A 19,242-nucleotide genomic window follows, 5' to 3' on the forward strand; every position below is an offset into this window, starting at 1 on the left:
TACTTAGACGATTGGCTGTTGAAAGGTCCAACTCCAGACAATGTAAGGAATCAATTCCAGACATGCATAGAACTTTGTCAACGTCTAGGCCTGCATGTCAACTACATGAAGTCGGTCTCCCATCCCACTCAGAGGATTCACTTCCTAGGAGCTCTGCTAGACTCCGAGGTAGGAAAAGTTTTTCCTTCGGAGGAGAGACAGTTTTCAATAGCGCTCAAGTGCCAGCAAGTTCTTCGCAACAGGACTCAGAAAGTGCGAAAGATAGCCTCCCTCTTGGGGTCGATGGCTTCCTGCATATTCTTGGTACCGAACGCCAGACTTCGGATGCGTCCTCTTCAGCAGGATCTGGAGGACAAATGGGACCAGCAATCAGATCGATGGGACGATCAGATCACCTTGTCGGAGGTAGCATGAGCTTCCATTCCGTGGTGGACGAAGAAGGAGAACATGCAAGTGGGAGTTCTCTTCCATCAATCTCCTCCTACGCAAACGATCATCACAGACGCATCATTGCAAGGCTGGGGGGCGCACATGGGCCCTCTTCAGGTGCAGGGTCTGTGGTCGTCAAAAGAAAGCACCTACCACATCAACTTGCTGGAGTTGAGAGCAGTCCACCTGGCTCTCAAAGCGTTCCTTCCCTCGATTCAGACAGAGGTGGTGCTAGTACAAACGGACAACACCACCACTATGTACTATTTAAACAAGCAGGGAGGAACCCACTCAAGGACTCTGTCACTAGAAGCTCAGGGCATCTGGCATTGGCTTCTGGCTCGCAAGTTGTCTGTTCAAGCAGTCCACCTCCCAGGAGAGCAAAACGTGAGGGCGGATGCACTAAGTCGTCATTTCGAGGACAGAGAGGACTGGGTTCTCAACGACTAAGTCCTAGACGACGTTTTCCAGGCTTGGGGTCGTCCTTCCATAGATCTCTTCGCGGACGACGTAAACAGCAAATGCCCAAGCTTCGCCTCGAGGTTCTATCGACCAGGAACGAGGGGGAATGCTCTTTTGATCGATTGGTCAGGGGAATTTGTGTACGCCTTTCCACCCCTTCCTCTGATCCCGAAGGTGGTGAGCAAGCTGAATCACTCGTGCACAACAATGATCCTGATTGCCCCCGACTGGCCGAGGCAATGGTGGTACACGGACCTCCTTCACCTGTCAGTGTCTCCTCACAAGAGGCTTCCATGCAGGCCGGACCTGTTATCGAAGATGAACGGGAGGATTCACCATCCCAACCTTCCGTCACTGAACTTGGCAGCATGGCTCCTGAGGTCATTCAGTACGGCCATCTAGGACTGCCGCAAGACTGCATGTCCATTCTGAAGGAAGCACGACGTCCTTCCACGAGACATTCTTACGCATGCAAGTGGAAGAGGTTCTATATATGGTGCGTGCAGAATGGTCATAATCCGGTGAAGAGTCAGGAAGAGGCAGTTCTTCCATACTTATTGTATCTTGCTAAAGCAGGTTTGAAGTTTAACTCCATTAAGGTGCATTTAGCCGCTATAACTGCTTATAGGCGATCACCTTCACAAACCTCTTTTTTTCAGTTGCCAGCAGTAAAAGATTTCCTGCAAGGTCTGAAAAAGGTGTATCCTCCTGTACGGCCTCCTTCTCCTCCCTGGGAGCTGAACTTAGTACTATCAAAGTTGATGGGCCCACCTTTTGAGCCCATTTATAAAGCTACTTTACAGCATATCTCCTGGAAAGCGGCTTTTTTGGTAGCGATTACGTCAGCCTGTAGGGTGAGCGAAATTCAGGCCCTGTGTACTAAAGAACCGTATACAGTCTTTCATTTGAACAGAGTGGTGCTCAGAACGCACCCTTCCTTCCTGCCGAAAGTGGTGTCAGATTTTCATGTCAATCAGTCTATCTCTTTACCCACTTTCTTTCCTAATCCCTCTACTCCAGCTGAGAGGGCGTTACACTCTTTGCACCTGAAAAGGGTTTTAAAGTTCTATCTGGACAGGTCCAAGTCTATTCGACATTCTGATCAATTGTTTATTAACTATGGATCGATCAGAACTGGCCATGCAGCATCGAAACGTTCCATTTCCAGGTGGATCGTTTCGTGTATCAAACTTGCTTACCAATTGGCGCAAAAACCTCTGGGTTTACTCCTAAAGCACATTCCACTAGAGGTAGAGCGGCCACTACGGCTTACCTACATGATGTGCCCATGTCTGAGATTTGTAAAGCGGCGACCTGGAGGTCTGTCCATACATTTACCAGACATTACTGTCTTGATTCTGACACTAGAGCAGATACCCAGGTGGGCCAGGCCTCACTGAGGAATCTGTTTAACAGCTGAGTTATTTGGCTGTCATGACTTGGTTGGGTCATATACTTCGCATTTGTTGGGCTTGCTATTCTATTCAGTGCTTATGACTATTGATGAGGATCCCCTGGAAGAGAAGGATAAGTTACTTACCTGTAATCCTAGTTCTCTTCCAGGGGTATCCTCATCAAAGTCATAAGCAACCCACCCGCCTCCCCAGGTAAATGAGATTTTGTACTATTTCAATCTTGTGGTTGAGCCCTGTCTTCAGGGTTATGCAAAGAACAACTGACCTAACTGTCACCCCTGAGGCATGATGGGAAGCCTGGGGTCATGGCTGCCTTAAAGGCACGGTGCCAGTTTTTGTTGAAAAGGGTTTCATTTTCTATGCTATTGTTTTGCAATGCAGCCTGAGGGCTAACAATGTCTATTTACAAGCAATTTTCAGGATTTATGAGCAGTCTACTCATTAAAACACAAAGTTCAAAGGTTATTTGACCTAATGTGTTTTTATTTTGCTCCCTTACTAATTGCATTGTGTGTATATGTGTTTACATTGTTCTTAGCCTCAGTTATGGAGCTGCATTGGTATGAGAAAAATGATATATGTACATACATATATGTGGAGCGAGATATATGTGTTTTTTACATATATATTTTTATATTGTTTCCGGGGTCCCGCACATGGGCGGGAATATTCAGTGCTTATGACTTTGATGAGGATACCCCTGGAAGAGAACTAGGATTACAGGTAAGTAACTTATCCTTACCTGCAACCTGTTCTTTTATATTGAGCTCTATGCTACTCATGCAGGAAGGTTTGCTTTGTAAATACCCCATTAAATAAAATGAGATCAAATAAATATTCTTACCACCAATTCAAAGTAGTCTTGACCAAGGCTAGAGCATCCATAACACAGCTTCTTATCTACAGAGCTAGTGCCTAAACACCCACAAATACACAATTGCTACTTCAAATGTGCTGCAGTGTCATTTTAGTAAGCATGTGTTGTTGAAGCTGGAAGATGGTACTTTACCCTCTACATATGGTGCTCCTGTTAGCATGGATCAATGATTTCCAGATTTACCATAGTTTGGTAACTCAACTTAAAGGAGGCTCATTAATTACCACTCAGTTTACGTCATAACTCACAATCCAAGCAAATTGGCACATTTAGAAGTCCGATCAAATGCATTCAAGGACAGTTGACCAATGTACAATGCACCAAGGTTCTTGAAGCCCCTGCTTCTGTGTATGAATTTTTCTGTGGCTTGTTGTTGCCTTTTCAAGATCTGACCAGCTGAACCTTCTTCTGTACTAGTACAGTGGTCATTCTTCACGATTTATAAGGCGGCATCACTCAAATGAAACTCACACAGATTTCAAAACTCACTCCTGAGAGTTCCATTAGTTCTTGGCTGCTTTGTCTATATTAAAATTAGACCATGCTGAACCCTTAATTCATTTAACTTTAAATTAAGCAAAGCTGGACCTGATTTTATCACAAAAATGGATTTGAGGCCCCACCCCAATACTCTGCTCCAGAAAAAGTTTCTTAAATTTGCTTAAGGCACTGCTATCACAGCCAATACTTTTTAGATGCTTTACGGTTTTAGCGCACAGATGCCACAGACCAGCACACCTATCTGGAAAGTGCTCCAGCCTGCAGTGTAATCTGCATTTTACCACTTCTGTGGGCAGCTTAATATATTGCCCATATTCTGAAATCGAATGGCGTAGTCAAGAGTGTGACGTTTACAAACAGTTGCTGTTGTACATTAAAAAAATTGCCCCGCGTCATGCCCATTAAAGCTAGGTGGGTATGAACGCTTATCGTTCTAAAAATTGGGTCGTGGTTTCATTAGTTTGGCAAGCACTGCCAGTCTAGACCATTTCCCCAAACAACTTTCTTCATTTTCCTTGCTTTCGGTGGCGCACCAGCTTTACCTTTCAAGGGTACGTATAGCTTACACGTTTGAATGAGAATATGTGAGATATGAGACAGCAGAAATAAGAAACGGATGTGTATAAAAAGGCCTCACAATAGATGGAAGAGAAAGCCCACCTTTAGGCAACTGAAATAAATGGAAATGTCTGGCCTATAAAGCATATACCTTTGCTGGTTGTATGTCACTGATTCGTGAGGGTTGCTCCCTGCCACTACTGGGTCATCGCCTCTGGGCATATTCCAAGGCTGGGTTTATATGGCATTGTTCCCTGCCGCTCTCTGGTGGACTTCTTAGAGCACATACACAGGCTGGTTGTATTAAGGTTGTTTCATTGCTGCTTCAAGCTGAACAGCTCAGAACTTATACTATGACTTCTTGTATAATGCCCATTCCTATATTTGATCCCTGCCTCTTCTTGAGGGGCTCATCAACCTGTATAGCGTGGCTTTTTGCATAATGTCTAATTCTGTGGGTTACTCCTCTTAGGTGGACTGGACTGATCATACTATTGGGGATGGAACATCACATTTCTGACTAGTTTTCTTCTGTTCTATATTCAGCGTTTGTTAAGTCATATATTATAGGTACCTGCACACACAGCCATGTCTATTCTCATACTTTTATCCCTCTCTTGGGGGGGGAGTGAGAGGGGGGAGACGCGCACTCTGACAAATTCATCATATAGGCACAACACAAAAACACTTCCCACGTAGGCTGCACTGTTCCAAGGCATGTTCTGTCTGTTCATACATTCACACCTAATGCTGAAGCTTCTTATATCACTTTTTAAATCTCGGTACATACCAAGGTGCGGTGACAGAAATGCAGTACAGCACAACTGTGGGTCTCACTCACAACTGAATATCTATATTAGTCATGTGACAGACCCCCACTCTTGCATTCAAGTTCTCCCACGGAGTAGCCTGCTAGCCATTCATAAATGGGCTTTCATAACTCTTCAGGCATATGAAGCACTAAATAAATGTAGCTACACTACTCTACAGTCGTGATCCTGTTGCTGGGACTGAGAAACTCCTGCTCTGCTCTTGATGTTTTAAGGCAATTTGAACACTTGTATCTGACGGCAGTGGTTGAAATAACCATTAACTTTTCTCTTGTCCGTAGGTAAAACCGCTGCTTTTATTTTGCCTGTCCTTGAGCGCCTGATCTACAAACCACGCCAGGCTCCTGTGACCCGTGTCCTAGTTCTAGTGCCAACTCGAGAGCTTGGCATTCAGGTGCATTCAGTCACAAAGCACCTGGCTGAGTTTACTGGCATCACTACATGCTTGACTGTTGGTGAGTATCCATAAGGGGGGGTTAGAATTGTGTATTTCTAATGAGGCATGGCTATTATTTATTTATTTATTTATTTATTTTATTCAAAGTTTTATATAGCGCGAACAGGATCCTTACAGATATCAGAGCGCTTCACAAAGACAGGGTAGGGGCAGTAGAGATAATGGGAACAGTATAATAGTCAATAACATGGTAATAACATGGATAATAAAAACATACATAAAACCAATCCAAATACAATCAATTAAGGAAGTAATATAGGACAGCACAAGTCATTGATCCCACTACAGAGGTGTTTAGGAGGATCAGTAAACCAACGTGTATCCGGTCTTGGTCGGTAGTAAGAGAGTAGCGTAGTAATGCCCCCAACAAGTAGCGTATAGTGCCAAGGGATAGGGTGAGCAGTGACATGAACCAATGCAGAGTCTCTGAACCAACCTCTATAACGATCAGGAGATCTTGGCCAGAAGGATTGTTTTCACCTCTTTCTTGAAGAGTGCAGTGGAGGAGATCAGCCTTGTTTCAGGCGGAAGCGCATTCCAGATCCTGGGTGCCATTCCTGAGAAGGAGCGCTTGTAAGTTTTCACTTTCCGGAATCTACGAGGTTTCAGGAGTAGATTTTTTGTACTCCTATTGGATCTCGAACCTCCTGATATAGACAGCTTTTGGGCGAGGTAGTTGGGTGCCTTGTGGTGTACGGCCGCGTGTGTCATCACTGCAATTTTTAGCTGTATTCTGGCTTCAAAAGGCAGCCATTTTAGAGACTTTAAGTCTGGGGATATGTGCGAATGCTTTCTAGATCCAGTAATGAGTCTCGCGGCAGCGTTCAGGGAGGCTCTTAAGGGTGCTGTTGTGGATAGCGGGAGACCGCTGAGGGCCGCAATTCCATAGTCTATTCGAGGGATGACTAAAGCCTGTACAGCCGTTTGGAAGTCTTTGGCCGGGAGGAAAGGTTTAATTTTCCTCAGCGTGTTAATTTGGAAATTAGCTGCTTTTGTGGCATTGCTGACGTGCTGCTGCATGTTGAGCCTGGCGTCGAGTGTGATGCCTAGGGATTTCGCCGAGTCCACGATGGTAGGTTGGACATTGAGTGCTGTTAGGTTGTTGAGCCAGGTCTGGGTGGTGGAGATTTTCGCCGGAGGTGAGATGAGTAGGAACTCAGTTTTCAGGGCATTTAGTTTGAGGTGATTAACGGCCAGCCAGGATTGGGTGTTGATAAGCGTGGAGTTCAGATGTTTGATATCTTCCGGGGATTGTAACTTTAGATAGAGTTGTGTGTCATCAGCGTACATATGAAATTGAACATTGGATGCTTGAAGCAAGGTGGCGAGCGGTTCCATAACGAGGTTGAACAGTGTGGGGGAGAGGGAGGATCCTTGTGGGACACCTAGATCTGCAGGCACAGGTGTAGATAGCACATTGTCGATCTTGAACCTCTGAGACCGGTTGTGAAGGAAGGACGAAAACCACTTGAGAACAGTTCCCGATAGCCCCATTCTAGTATTTAGCAGCTCCAGCAAATTCTCATGCTTGACCGTGTCAAATGCTGAGGAGAGGTCAAGAAGGATGAGGAGGCAGGACTCATTGCGGTCCAGAATTTGGAGGGCATCATCAATTATGTGTGTCATTGCGGTTTCCGTGCTATGTTTCGCTCTGAAGCCTGATTGATGAGGGTTGAGGAGGTCAAATTGATCAATGTGTTTTGTTAGTTGGAATAAATGTGGATGTATGTTTGTGGATAAATGTTTTGGTCTGAGCCATTTCCTGCAGAACCACCAAAAACGGGCAGACCCTTCCTTGTACAATGAAGCAAAGACTTGTCTAATTAGTAGCAGGATTTGGAAGCTCTTAAACAACTTTATAGATCAAAGGCAAGTCATAGAGACGGGAAAGTTAATTTCACTGTAATGGAACAAGCAAACACCCAGTTGAGAAAGATGTACTACGCTGTCAATTGAACCCTCTTTTCCATTTGAACGCAGTGGAACTGCACCAGTAAGATTAGAGGCATTATCAAAACCGTTTTCTCCAGTAGCGCAAATGGAGAGTCAAGTTCTGGAATACTGATATTTGCCCATTAATGACAAAGGGAGTCTGTGGTAGAAAGTATTGCCACAATCCCAACAGCATCCAATTTTAACTCTGGCAGAGGTCTTGCATCCATCATCGTGTGAAAGGTTCCGCACTAACTGAAGATGATGGAAACAAATCACAGAATTGTCTCAACCAGAGTTCTCAGAGAAAGACTGGGCACATTTGAAATTGAGATTTTTTTTTATCACTCCCCACTGTGTCATGGCAAACCTCCATCTCATTAAACTAAATTGTGGATATTAAAGAACTGCCCATTTGCAAATGATTATTTTGTTGGATTTTATTAGAGTACAACTAGGGCCAGTGAAGCACCATCCAGTGCCAAATGTATTACATGCCCAGCTGGAATTTCCATGTCAGGACCCCTGAATCCCTCTAGCAGCAGGAGTCAACTGGGTGTCATTGTCATAGACATATAGAAAGAGGGCATGGGCTTGACTCATCTGGAAAGAGCTACAGTGCTATGGACAAAATCCAGGTATTTTGCAGATATGCAGTGTTAGAAGGGGCAATCTCCGAGGGCCAGGTTGTGCTCACCCAGACACCCCAAGATCCACCTCTCCCACAGAACTTGCCGAGTCTTGATTGTGAGGTCCTCGCCGGGGAGGCCTTTGGGTTTGGGATCGTACGCACTGAGCTCACACCACACTACGAACAGACACCACACCGTTGGGTTTTAGGAACAAGTTCTTTATGTAAGCAGTAAAATGAAGAAAGCACTCTTATGTACACAGTGGTCACGGGACCACAAAGTCTCTGAGGATTCGGGAAGGGGGAAGCGGGACAGTCTTTTAGTCTCTGGGTCAGTACGAGGCGTACCCCACGCACAACTCTCAATCCTCGAGCCGGGGGGTACGGGATGGTGGTCGTACTGGCTGCCTCACCTTCGTCGAGTCGGCCCGGTCGTGATGGTGGTCTCGATGGTCTAGCCGGACCAGAATACTCCTCGAGCCGCGACGAGGTCAGCAGGGCTTGATCTGGAGAAGTCCGTGAGAGCCGCGACAGCGTCAGCAGGGCTCGGATGGTCTTAGAGGTCGAGCCGCGACAGCGTCAGCAGGGCTCGGATGGTTGCAAGTTCAGCTCGAGCCGCGACAGCGTCAGCAGGGCTCCGATGGTCTTAGATGTCGAGCCGCGACAGCGTCAGCAGGGCTCCGGGGGTCTTTAGAGATCGAGCCGCGACAGCGTCAGCAGGGCTCCGGTGGTTCAGTTCCTTAAGGCGAAGATGGAGCCGCGACGGCGTCAGCAGGGCTCAGAGGTTCAGGATGAGTCTTCTTAGGGTCCGCCGCGATCAGATCAGCAGGCTTCAGGTCCAAGATACAACTGCCCGCTAGTTGTCAGGCGGGCCCAGTTATAGTCCTTCTACTCTTTGATCTCCGGACCCTCGCAGGCAGAGGTCTCCGGCCCTGGGGGCTGGTCGTTGGCGAGGTCCGGCGGTTGGCTCTTTGATCCCTTTGAAAGATGGGTCCGGGAATTCCCAGACGCCCAGCGGGTCTGGAGCCAGCCCTCGGGGGGGCCAGAGGGGTGATCGAAACTGGCCCACAGGGGAGGGCCAAAGGTGTGACAGAAACCAGCCCCTCAGGGGAGGCCGGAGGTGCCATCGAAACTCCCTGGCTTATCTCACTCGGGGAGCCCTTTACCCCCCAGCCGGGACTTGCGCGCCTTTGGAGTCTGGGCTTCGCTGGGGCCGGGGTCACGCTAGGCCTAGGGAGACAGGGATGTCGGGAAGGGAAGATGGCGTCTGGGCCCTGTGGGGCATGCATGGTTAGGCGCTCGGAGCCGGGCGAGGAGCGGGAAAGGCAGGCCTGGTCAAGGTTCTCGGGGGATCTAGGCGTCACTGGGTAGGACGACCAGGCTCGGGTTGCAGGCTACACTAACGGGGTGGCTGCGCAGGGGACTCGGGGTACAGGCCTATGCTCACAGGGTGTGGAGGGACAGAGGTGAACCACGCCACGAGGCCGGGTCCAACACGCGTCCCCCCCCAGCTGAAGGCGGGGAGAACTACCCATCCTCTTGGGGGTTCTCTTCGCTGAGGCGGAAGAATCGGGACAGGCCGTCAGCGTTGGCGTGGTCCGCGCCCGGCCGATGTTCGACAGTGAAGTCCATCCCCTGGAGGGAGATGGACCAGCGCAGCAATTTGGGATTCTCCCCTCTCCTCTGCATTAGCCACCGGAGAGGTCGGTGGTCGGTCTGGACCCGGAAGTGAGTACCGAACAGGTAGGGCCTCAGCTTCTTCAGGGCCCAAACTACCGCGAAGGCCTCCCGCTCGATGGTGCTCCACCTTTGTTCTCGAGGGAGTAGCCTCCGGCTAATGAATTCCACTGGTTGGTCTAGGCCATTCTCATTCACCTGGGACAGGACGGCTCTGATGCCATGCTCGGACGCGTCCGTCTGGACTACAAACTCTCGTGAGTAGTCGGGGGCCTGCAGGATGGGGGCAGTGCACATGGCGTCTTTTAACGTTTCGAACGCCTCTTGGCAGGCGGGGGTCCAGCTGACTTTCTTCGGCTGGTTTTTGGAGGTTAACTCCGTGAGGGGGGCTACGATGCTGCCGTAACTCTTGATGAACCGGCGGTAGTACCCCGTGAGCCCTAGAAACGCCCGCACTTCCGTCTGGGTCGTGGGGGCCTCCCAGGCCACGATGGCATCGATCTTGGGCTGGAGGGGGGCTACGAGGCCGCTTCCGACCTGGTGCCCGAGGTAGATTACGGACCCTTGTCCGATCTGGCACTTGCTTGCCTTAATGGTGAGACCGGCCCTTCTCAGGGCCGTCAGCACCGCCCAGAGGTGCTGGAGGTGCTCGGGCCAGTGGGAACTGTAGACTGCGATATCGTCCAGATACGCAGCGCTGAACTCCTCCAACCCCGCCAATACCTGGTTCACCAGCCTCTGGAAGGTGGCGGGGGCGTTCTTCATCCCGAAAGGCATCACCCGGAAATGGTAGTGACCATCCGGGGTGGAAAAAGCGGATCTTTCCTTTGCTCCCTCGGTGAGGGCGATCTGCCAGTATCCACTGGTCAGGTCGAACGTGCTAAGGAAGCGAGCAGCCCCGAGGCGATCGATAAGCTCGTCGGCTCGGGGGATGGGATGAGCATCGGTTCTGGTGACTGCGTTGAGCCCGCGGTAGTCAACGCAGAACCTCAGCTCGGGAACAGCACCGGGGGCGGCTGCCTTCGGAACCAGGACCACGGGACTAGCCCATGGGCTGTCAGAGGCTTCGACCACCCCGAGAGCTAGCATCTTTGATACCTCGGCCTTGATACAGGCCCGGACTCGGTCAGGGACGCGGTAGGCTCGGTGCCGTACCGGTGGGCTGTCCCCGGTGTCCACGTCGTGGACGCACCAGTTGGTGACGCCGGGGGTGAGGGAGAAGAGGTCCGAGAACTGTCCCAACAACTGGCGACAGTCCTCGCGCTGCTCGGGAGAGAGGGAGGAGGAGAGACTCACCCCCTCTACGGAGCCATCTTTTTCTTTCACGCACAGGAGATCGGGGAGAGGCTCCGTTTCTTCTTCTTCCCCATCGTCCGTGGCGAGGAGCAAGCTCAACTCGGACCGGGCGAAGTGGGGCTTGAGGCGGTTCACGTGAAGGACCCGCAAGGGGTTCCTGGGGGACTCTACATCGATGAGGTAGGTCACCTGACTCTTGCGCTCTACCACCTTGAAGGGCCCTGTCCACTTGTCTTGCAGGGCACAGGGCTCTACGGGGGCCATAACCCAGACCTGCTGTCCGGGCTGAAACTCGACCAGAGTGGCATTTTGGTCATACCACCGTTTCATTTACTCACCTGCATTAAAGTTTAGCGAGCAGCGGACCTAGCGCTGTCTCGTAGGTAAACAAAGCAGAGCAAAAACGCCATTCTCGGCGAGGATGGAGGCCACGCCCCCCGGAAGGCCACGCCCCCCCTGTCGCGTACTTAAGCGCTGAACTACGAGCGCCTAAGCTTGACATTTGCGCACTCCTGAGGCGGAAGCCGGGAGCCTTTTTAAAATTTGTCTTTATTTTCACTTGTGTCACTGAATAATCTGTAATTTTTAAAAAATAACTTCACCACGCGCTAGCTAAGCGACAAGGTACTCACCTGCATTGGAGTTTGGCGAGCAGCGGACCTAGCGCTGTCTCGTAGGTAAACAAAGCAGAGCAAAAACGCCATTCTCGGCGAGGACGGAGGCCACGCCCCCCGGAAGGCCACGCCCCCCCTGTCGCGTACTTAAGCGCTGAACTACGAGCGCCTAAGCTTGACATTTGCGCACTCCTGAGGCGGAAGCCGGGAGCCTTTTTAAAATTTGTCTTTATTTTCACTTGTGTCACTGAATAACCTGTAATTTTTAAAAAATAACTTCACCACGCGCTAGCTTAGCGACAAGGTACTCACCTGCATTGGAGTTTGGCGAGCAGCGGACCTAGCGCTGTCTCATAGGTAAACAAAGCAGAGCAAAAACGCCATTCTCGGCGAGGACGGAGGCCACGCCCCCCGGAAGGCCACGCCCCCCTGTCGCGTACTTAAGCGCTGAACTACGAGCGCCTAAGCTTGACATTTGCGCACTCCTGAGGCGGAAGCCGGGAGCCTTTTTAAAATTTGTCTTTATTTTCACTTGTGTCACTGAATAATCTGTAATTTTTAAAAAATAACTTCACCACGCGCTAGCTTAGCGACAAGGTACTCACCTGCATTGGAGTTTGGCGAGCAGCGGACCTAGCGCTGTCTCGTAGGTAAACAAAGCAGAGCAAAAACGCCATTCTCGGCGAGGACGGAGGCCACGCCCCCCGGAAGGCCACGCCCCCCCTGTCGCGTACTTAAGCGCTGAACTACGAGCGCCTAAGCTTGACATTTGCGCACTCCTGAGGCGGAAGCCGGGAGCCTTTTTAAAATTTGTCTTTATTTTCACTTGTGTCACTGAATAATCTGTAATTTTTAAAAAATAACTTCACCACGCGCTAGCTTAGCGACAAGGTACTCACCTGCATTAAAGTTTAGCGAGCAGCGGGCCTAGCGCTGTCTCGTAGGTAAACAAAGCAGAGCAAAAACGCCATTCTCGGCGAGGACGGAGGCCACGCCCCCCCCTATCCCCTACATCATGTGCTGTCACCGGAAGCGCAGCGGACGAGCGCAGCGGGAGCGCCTAAGGCAAGCCCGTCTGCGCCCGTCATCGCCACGACATCGCCTTTCGCCAGTCCCCCTGGTCCAACCAGCCCCCATATGCTCATACGGTACGACCGTGAAGAACTCCTTGCCATGAATCTTAGCCAAAAATGTCCCGATGCTACTGGCACCCTGGGCCATTCAAAACTCCATTGCAACCGCTGCCATTTTTCCACCAATACTCCTTCTCGCGTCTGGGAATACTGTGGCAAAACTACAACCCCGCCTCTGACGATACTCCAGCTCAATGTCAGATCCCTCTCTAAACACCATCTAGAGGTAAACTCGCTCTTATTGGAGGAAAACCCTGACATCCTCTTCCTCTGCGAAACATGGCTACGAGAAGGCGTATCTACCATTCCCAACCTGACGCTCCCAGATGAGTTTCACTTGGCCACCATAAATCGCGAAACTCGAGGCGGTGGCATAGCAGTAATTTACAAAAAGCACTTCACCTGCTCTTTTACTAAAGAAACTCTCCCTGACTGTGAATGTGCCCAATTTAAAATTAATATTAGCCCTCAGTTCACGATGTCGGGTCTATACATTTACCGCCCACCAGGACCCGCGTCTAGGTTCATTGACGCCCTTCTCGAGACGTCTACGTCACTCATTACTAAATCTGCCAACTTCACGATTCTGGGCGACCTTAATCTGCATTTTGATCTAACTAATGATCACACAATTACTAATCTCCTTACAGACCTTTCGACTCTGCAGCTTAACTCCCTTATCCACGTTCCTACCCACATAGCCGGCCATACCCTAGACCCGGTTTTCACCAATATCCAAGAGGCTGTCACAGAGATCCCCATCCCGATGGGATGGACGGACCACTACCTCATCAAACTAACGGTCCCAGCCCCAGGACGACAGTATACTTCTGAATCCAACCGTCGCTTAAAAAGACCTTGGCACAAACTCTCCATCCCCACTTTTCATGAAACATTAGGAGGATTTCACTGTGAAGCCAATCAGGATATAGACACGACCTATACCTCTTTCACTACCTGGATCACAGATGGGCTTGATACTCTCATTCCAGCTAAACTTACTAAAGGACGACTCACACCCTCTAATCCCTGGTATGATGTAACCCTTAAAACCATGCGTAAGGACTGTAAGAGAGCCGAGCGCCAATGGAGGAAAAACTTTGACGGCCAGGATAAAACTAACTACTTATCCAAGCTCAAAACCTATCACAAAGCCATTAGCTCTACCCGCGCAGCTTTTTATGCTGATAAAATCAGTTCCAACCCGAACCCATCTAAAGTGATCTTTAAACTTGTCAAAGAGCTACAAAACCCTAGGTCACCCTCTCCAAAAATCTCATCCAACGAACAATGCGAGCAGTTGGCCACATTCTTTGTGGAGAAAGTCCAAAAAATCCATGCAACTTTTTTGCAGAATTCTCCTCATTCTGAGGAACGCAAGAAACCAGCCTCTACCAGCACCCCTCTTACCCAAATCCCTGCCATTACGGCTACTGAGCTGATTCAACTTTGCAAGAAAGTGAAATCTGGCTCCCCGACGGATCCCATGAGACCTTCTCACTTTCTGGATTCTATTGACTTTTTCCTACCCCCCATGATGGATATTCTCAACCTTTCCTTCACTTCCGCTTCCGTACCCATAGCTTGGAAGCAAGCCTGGGTATCACCTATAATCAAAAAACCCACCCTGGACCCTTCAAAGCCGGAAAATTTCCGACCAATATCCCTCCTCCCCTGGATATCTAAAATAGCAGAAACCCATGTCAATGGCATTCTCTCTAAACATGTGCACCTAAATGGAATCCTGGACCCATCCCAAAATGGCTTTAGAGCAGGTCACAGTACCGAATCTGCCCTATTGGCCACGACCGAACATCTCCGGACGATTCTAGACTCTGGTCAAAGTGCTGCGCTGATCCTCTTAGATCTCAGCGCAGCCTTTGACACGGTATCTCATGACATCCTTCTGAATCGGCTGGAGATGGCCGGTGTGTCTGGCCTCGCGCTCGCCTGGTTCCACTCCTTTCTTAAGGACAGATCCTTTAAGGTATCAGCCCCCCCTTTCCTCTCAAAATCCCATCTTATAGCACAAGGAGTTCCCCAGGGCTCAGCGTTGAGCCCCTCCCTCTTCAACCTGTATGTCCAGCCACTTGCGGAGGTGGCCAAAGAGTGGGGGCTCACGCTGGTGTCGTACGCCGACGACACCCAGCTGGTTGTCTCTCTCACGGAAAGCCCGTCCTCCGCGGCATCCAGGTTCAGAGAGGGCATAGCAGCAGTGGCACAATGGATGACGGATAACCACCTTCAACTCAACGCCGGAAAAACCGAGGTGCTCCTCCTTGGCAGAAACACCAGCCTATGGAACGAGCACTGGTGGCCGTCATCCCTTGGCACCACCCCACTCCCCAAAAACTGTGTAAAAAACTTGGGAGTTTGGATGGATGCCAACCTCAGCTTCCAGTCACACACTAAAAAGGTGGCAGCCACCTGTATAGGTCTTCTAAGAAACCTCAGGCCTATACTCGGATTCTTTGATCCTAAGGTTCGACAGATAATTGTCCAGGCAACCATTCTGTCACGCCTAGACTATGCGAACGTCCTCCTCCTGGGAGCAAACAAAGCAGAAACGGCTAGGTTCCAACGAGTCCAGAATGCAGCAGCTAGAATGTTGGTCGGTCTCCCACGGAGATGTTCAGCCAGAGCCACCATCCGCAAACTCCACTGGCTGCCCGTAGAACACAGAATCAAATTTAAAGCTCTCATTACGATCTTTAAAATTGCCAAACAGGGAAACCCCCCTCTGCTGCGATACCTGGCTTGCCCTTATGTCCCTGGCCGTGAACTACGCTCCTCCAACCAACTTCTCCTGAAAGTACCCAGAACAAAGCGCTGTCGTACGGGAGGCCGATCCTTTGGCGTTCTCGGTCCCAAACTTTGGAACGATCTTCCTCTCAGTATACGCTCCATAGATACTCTCTCGGTCTTTCGTAAGGCAATCAAAACTTTCCTTTTCCCTGCCCCCTAGGGTATCTCTCCTTTCCCCCCTTCCCGTAAAGTGTGTGCCTGTCTCTCAGCGCCGGGACGCCCCATTGCTGGGGTAGCTGTTGCGCTTCACCAAACATAGAATAGAATTTCTTCTTGGCTGGCTTCGAGGTTTGCCTCGGCCAGCTCTCGGAACTTCCTCGTCTGGTTCCGGAGGGCCAAAATGTATCGAAACACGTCGGGAGGGGGCTCTGGGGCCGCCGTCTCCCACCCTTCCTTGACCAGGGTGAGGGGTCCCCGGACGGGGTGCCCGTAGAGCAGTTCGAAGGGGCTGAACCCCAGGGATTTCTGGGGAACTTCGCGGTACGCGAAGAGGAGACAGGGAAGGAGGACGTCCCACTTACGCCTCAGGGGCTCTTCGAGTCCCATGATCATTCCCTTGAGGGTCCGGTTGAAGCGTTCCACCAGACCGTTACCCTGGGGGTGGTATGGGGTGGTGAACTTGTACGACACCCCACATTGTTGCCAAAGGGACTTCATGTATTTCGAGATGAAGTTGGTCCCTCGGTCACTGACGACCTCTCGAGGGAATCCCACCCGGGAGAAGATGGCCATGAGGGCCCGCCCCACTACGGGGGCGGTCACCGTTCGGAGGGGAACGGCTTCGGGGTATCGGGTGGCATGGTCTACCAGTACCAGGATAAAGCGGTGCCCCAAGGAGGTTCGGGGGTCGAGTGGGCCCACAATGTCGATTCCCACCCTCTCAAAGGGGGTACTGACCACGGGGAAGGGTTGGAGAGGAGCCTTGCGCTTCCCTCCGCTCTTTCCGCTGGACTGACAAGTGGGGCAGGATTTACAGTGGGCCTCCACATCGGAGCGCATGCCCGGCCAGTAGAAGTGGGTGACCAGGCGCTGGTACGTTTTGTCTTGTCCCAAGTGTCCCGCCAGGGGCACGTCATGGGCCAGGTTCAGGAGAAAGCCGCGGAAGCGTAGGGGGACCACCAGCACTCGGCCGGACCCTAGCTCGGCGGACTTTTGCTCGCCTTATAATAGGCCGTTTTCCCAATAGATAAAGTGGGAGCCGGACTGGTCACCTGCGGCCTGGGCGGCGGCCTGCTGCCGCGGCCCCACCAGGGATGGGCAGGATGTCTGCTCTAGGCAGAACTCTTCTCGGGACGGTCCCCCTTCCTGGCACCATTGGGCCAGCTCAGGATGGTCGTCCAAGCTCGGGGTTGGTTCGACGCCAGGGCCGAGGGGACCTGCGTCGAGGGGGAAGCTCTCCCCGGGGAATAGCTCAGGGGTCTCAAAGGGTTCAGGGACCTCGGGGGTCGCCGGGGCCGCCTCTAAGGTCACCCCTTCGGGGGCGGTCCTTCGGGCGGTCATCGACCGGGTACTCACACAGGCCCACTCGGGTAGGCCCACCATCTCTAAGTGGGTCCTTTTCTCAACCCGCTGCCATTGGGAGCTCTCTAGATCGTTGCCGAGCAGGCAGTCCACCGGCATGTCGGAGCGGACCGCCACTCGTAACTCTCCAGAGACGCCCCCCCCCCTCGAACGGGACTTGAGCTATCCGGCAGGTGCGGACGGAGTTATCGGCTGCGATCACCCTGCAGGAGATGTGGGGAACAAACTGGGCTTCGGTGACGAGGTGCCGTTTGACGGCGGTGATACTGGCCCCAGTGTCTCGGAGCGCCCCTATGTGATGGCCATTGATAGTCACCTGCTGCCGGTACTTCTCTGTGTTGTCGGGTAGGGGAGCTCCGGGGACCATCTCCCTATCACCCAAGGAGACTAACATCATAGCTGCGGGTTCAGCTCCCTCGAACTCTTCCTCCCCCTCCTCTTCTAGGGCTACGGAGGTGATGTGGCGCACTGGGGGCCCTGCAGCGGCAGGCTTCTGGAACAAGGGGCAGCGGGGGTCATTGGCATAGTGCCCGGGTTTCTGGCAATGGTAGCAGGCTTGGCTGACCCGGGGCCCTGGCCTAGCTGGGGGAAACCCTGCGCGCGCTGTAGGAGGCGAGGTACCTGGCTGGTTTCTGGGGGGACTGCGCGGGGACCCTACCTGGGAACCCCTCTGTCTATTCTGACCCCCTCCTCCCCCTCGGGCGGGATTGTCCTTGTTCGTTTCGGCCAGTGTCCCCCCCGGGCCCCCGGGGTACTCTGGTGCTCACCCAGCGATCGGCCTCGACGACCAGCTTCCGGGGGTCGGCCAACTTGCTGTCCAGGAGGTGCTGTCGGAGTTCCACAAAGCAATTCAGGGACAAGTGCTCATACGCAATGAGGTCGATGAGCCCCTCGAAGGTGGATACTTTGCTGCCCTTGATCCACCCTTCCAGGGCCCGGCTGTAGAAATTGACATATTCTACCCACGTGGTGCCGGGGATCTTCTTGCATTCTCGGAAGCGTTGGCGGTACATTTCTGGAGTGAGCCCGTACCTTGTGAGGAGTGCCTCTTTCATGTGGCTGTAGGAGGTCTGTTCGGCAGACGGTAGGTCGAGTAGGGTGTCTGTCCCCTCACTCAGGAATTGACCCCACAGCCCGGCTCCCCAATCTTTCTGTGGAACTCGGTGTGAGGTCATAGCTACCTCGTAGGCCTTGAACCATTGCTGGATGTCATCGTTTTTATAATATTCTTTGACTACATCCTTGGGGATGTGGACCTTGGGTTCCACTGGGGGACCAGACTCTCGGGTCGCTGCTGTTTTGTTGCCTTCGTTCCGGGCCTTTAGTTCGATTTCCAATATGCTGCGCTCGTCTCCAGCTGGAGCTTCTTTCCGTCATGTTCTCGCTGGAGCTTCTTCTCCTCCAGTTCTCCTTGCAGCCGCAGCTGCTCGATGGCTAGCTTCTTCTCGGCCAGCTTGAGTTCTCCTTCCATTTTCAAACGGGCTAGTTCTAGCTCGTGGTTTCGGTTGCGCTCTCGGTCGGTCATCTCTTCTCGAGACAGACCTCTCTCGGGGCTGTAAGTCCGCGTCGGGGACTCCGCTCTTTCTTGCTCTGGGGCGTGGGTTTCGATCAGGGGTGCTCCCCCTCCATCGGCTTCCGTCGGTGCTGGAGGTTGGGCTCCGGTCTCCACCCAGGCTGTTAGAGCTTGTTGGAAGTCCTCTTTGGTGTTTAATCCCGTTGACACGATATGGAGATCTTTGCAGAATTGCTTGAGCTCTCGGTGCGAATAGTCTCCCAGAAGCTCCATCTGGAAGGTGGTCTTGTCGGTAGTGACGCTCATGGCTGCTCTTTGTTCGGGTAGTGTGTCAGTACTGTACGATCCCTAGACGTAGGTTCTTATCCCACCGCTGCCACCAATGTTAGAAGGGGCAATCTCCGAGGGCCAGGTTGTGCTCACCCAGACACCCCAAGATCCACCTCTCCCACAGAACTTGCCGAGTCTTGATTGTGAGGTCCTCGCCGGGGAGGCCTTTGGGTTTGGGATCGTACGCACTGAGCTCACACCACACTACGAACAGACACCACACCGTTGGGTTTTAGGAACAAGTTCTTTATGTAAGCAGTA

General features: G+C 51.6%; 1 protein-coding gene across 1 annotated transcript in view; it reads left to right on the forward strand.

Annotated features, from left to right (window-relative positions):
- Nucleotides 1-19,242, forward strand: part of DDX27 (DEAD-box helicase 27) — a 238,087-nt gene that overhangs the window by 101,280 nt on the left and 117,565 nt on the right. Inside the window, exon 8 of the mRNA XM_078651885.1 lies at nt 5,354-5,527. Coding sequence (XP_078508011.1) covers nt 5,354-5,527 — 174 coding nt within the window. The remainder of the gene's footprint in view (nt 1-5,353; nt 5,528-19,242) is intronic.

This window comes from Lissotriton helveticus, chromosome 7, assembly GCF_964261635.1.
Source record: "Lissotriton helveticus chromosome 7, aLisHel1.1, whole genome shotgun sequence".
Lineage (NCBI taxonomy): Eukaryota > Metazoa > Chordata > Amphibia > Caudata > Salamandridae > Lissotriton > Lissotriton helveticus.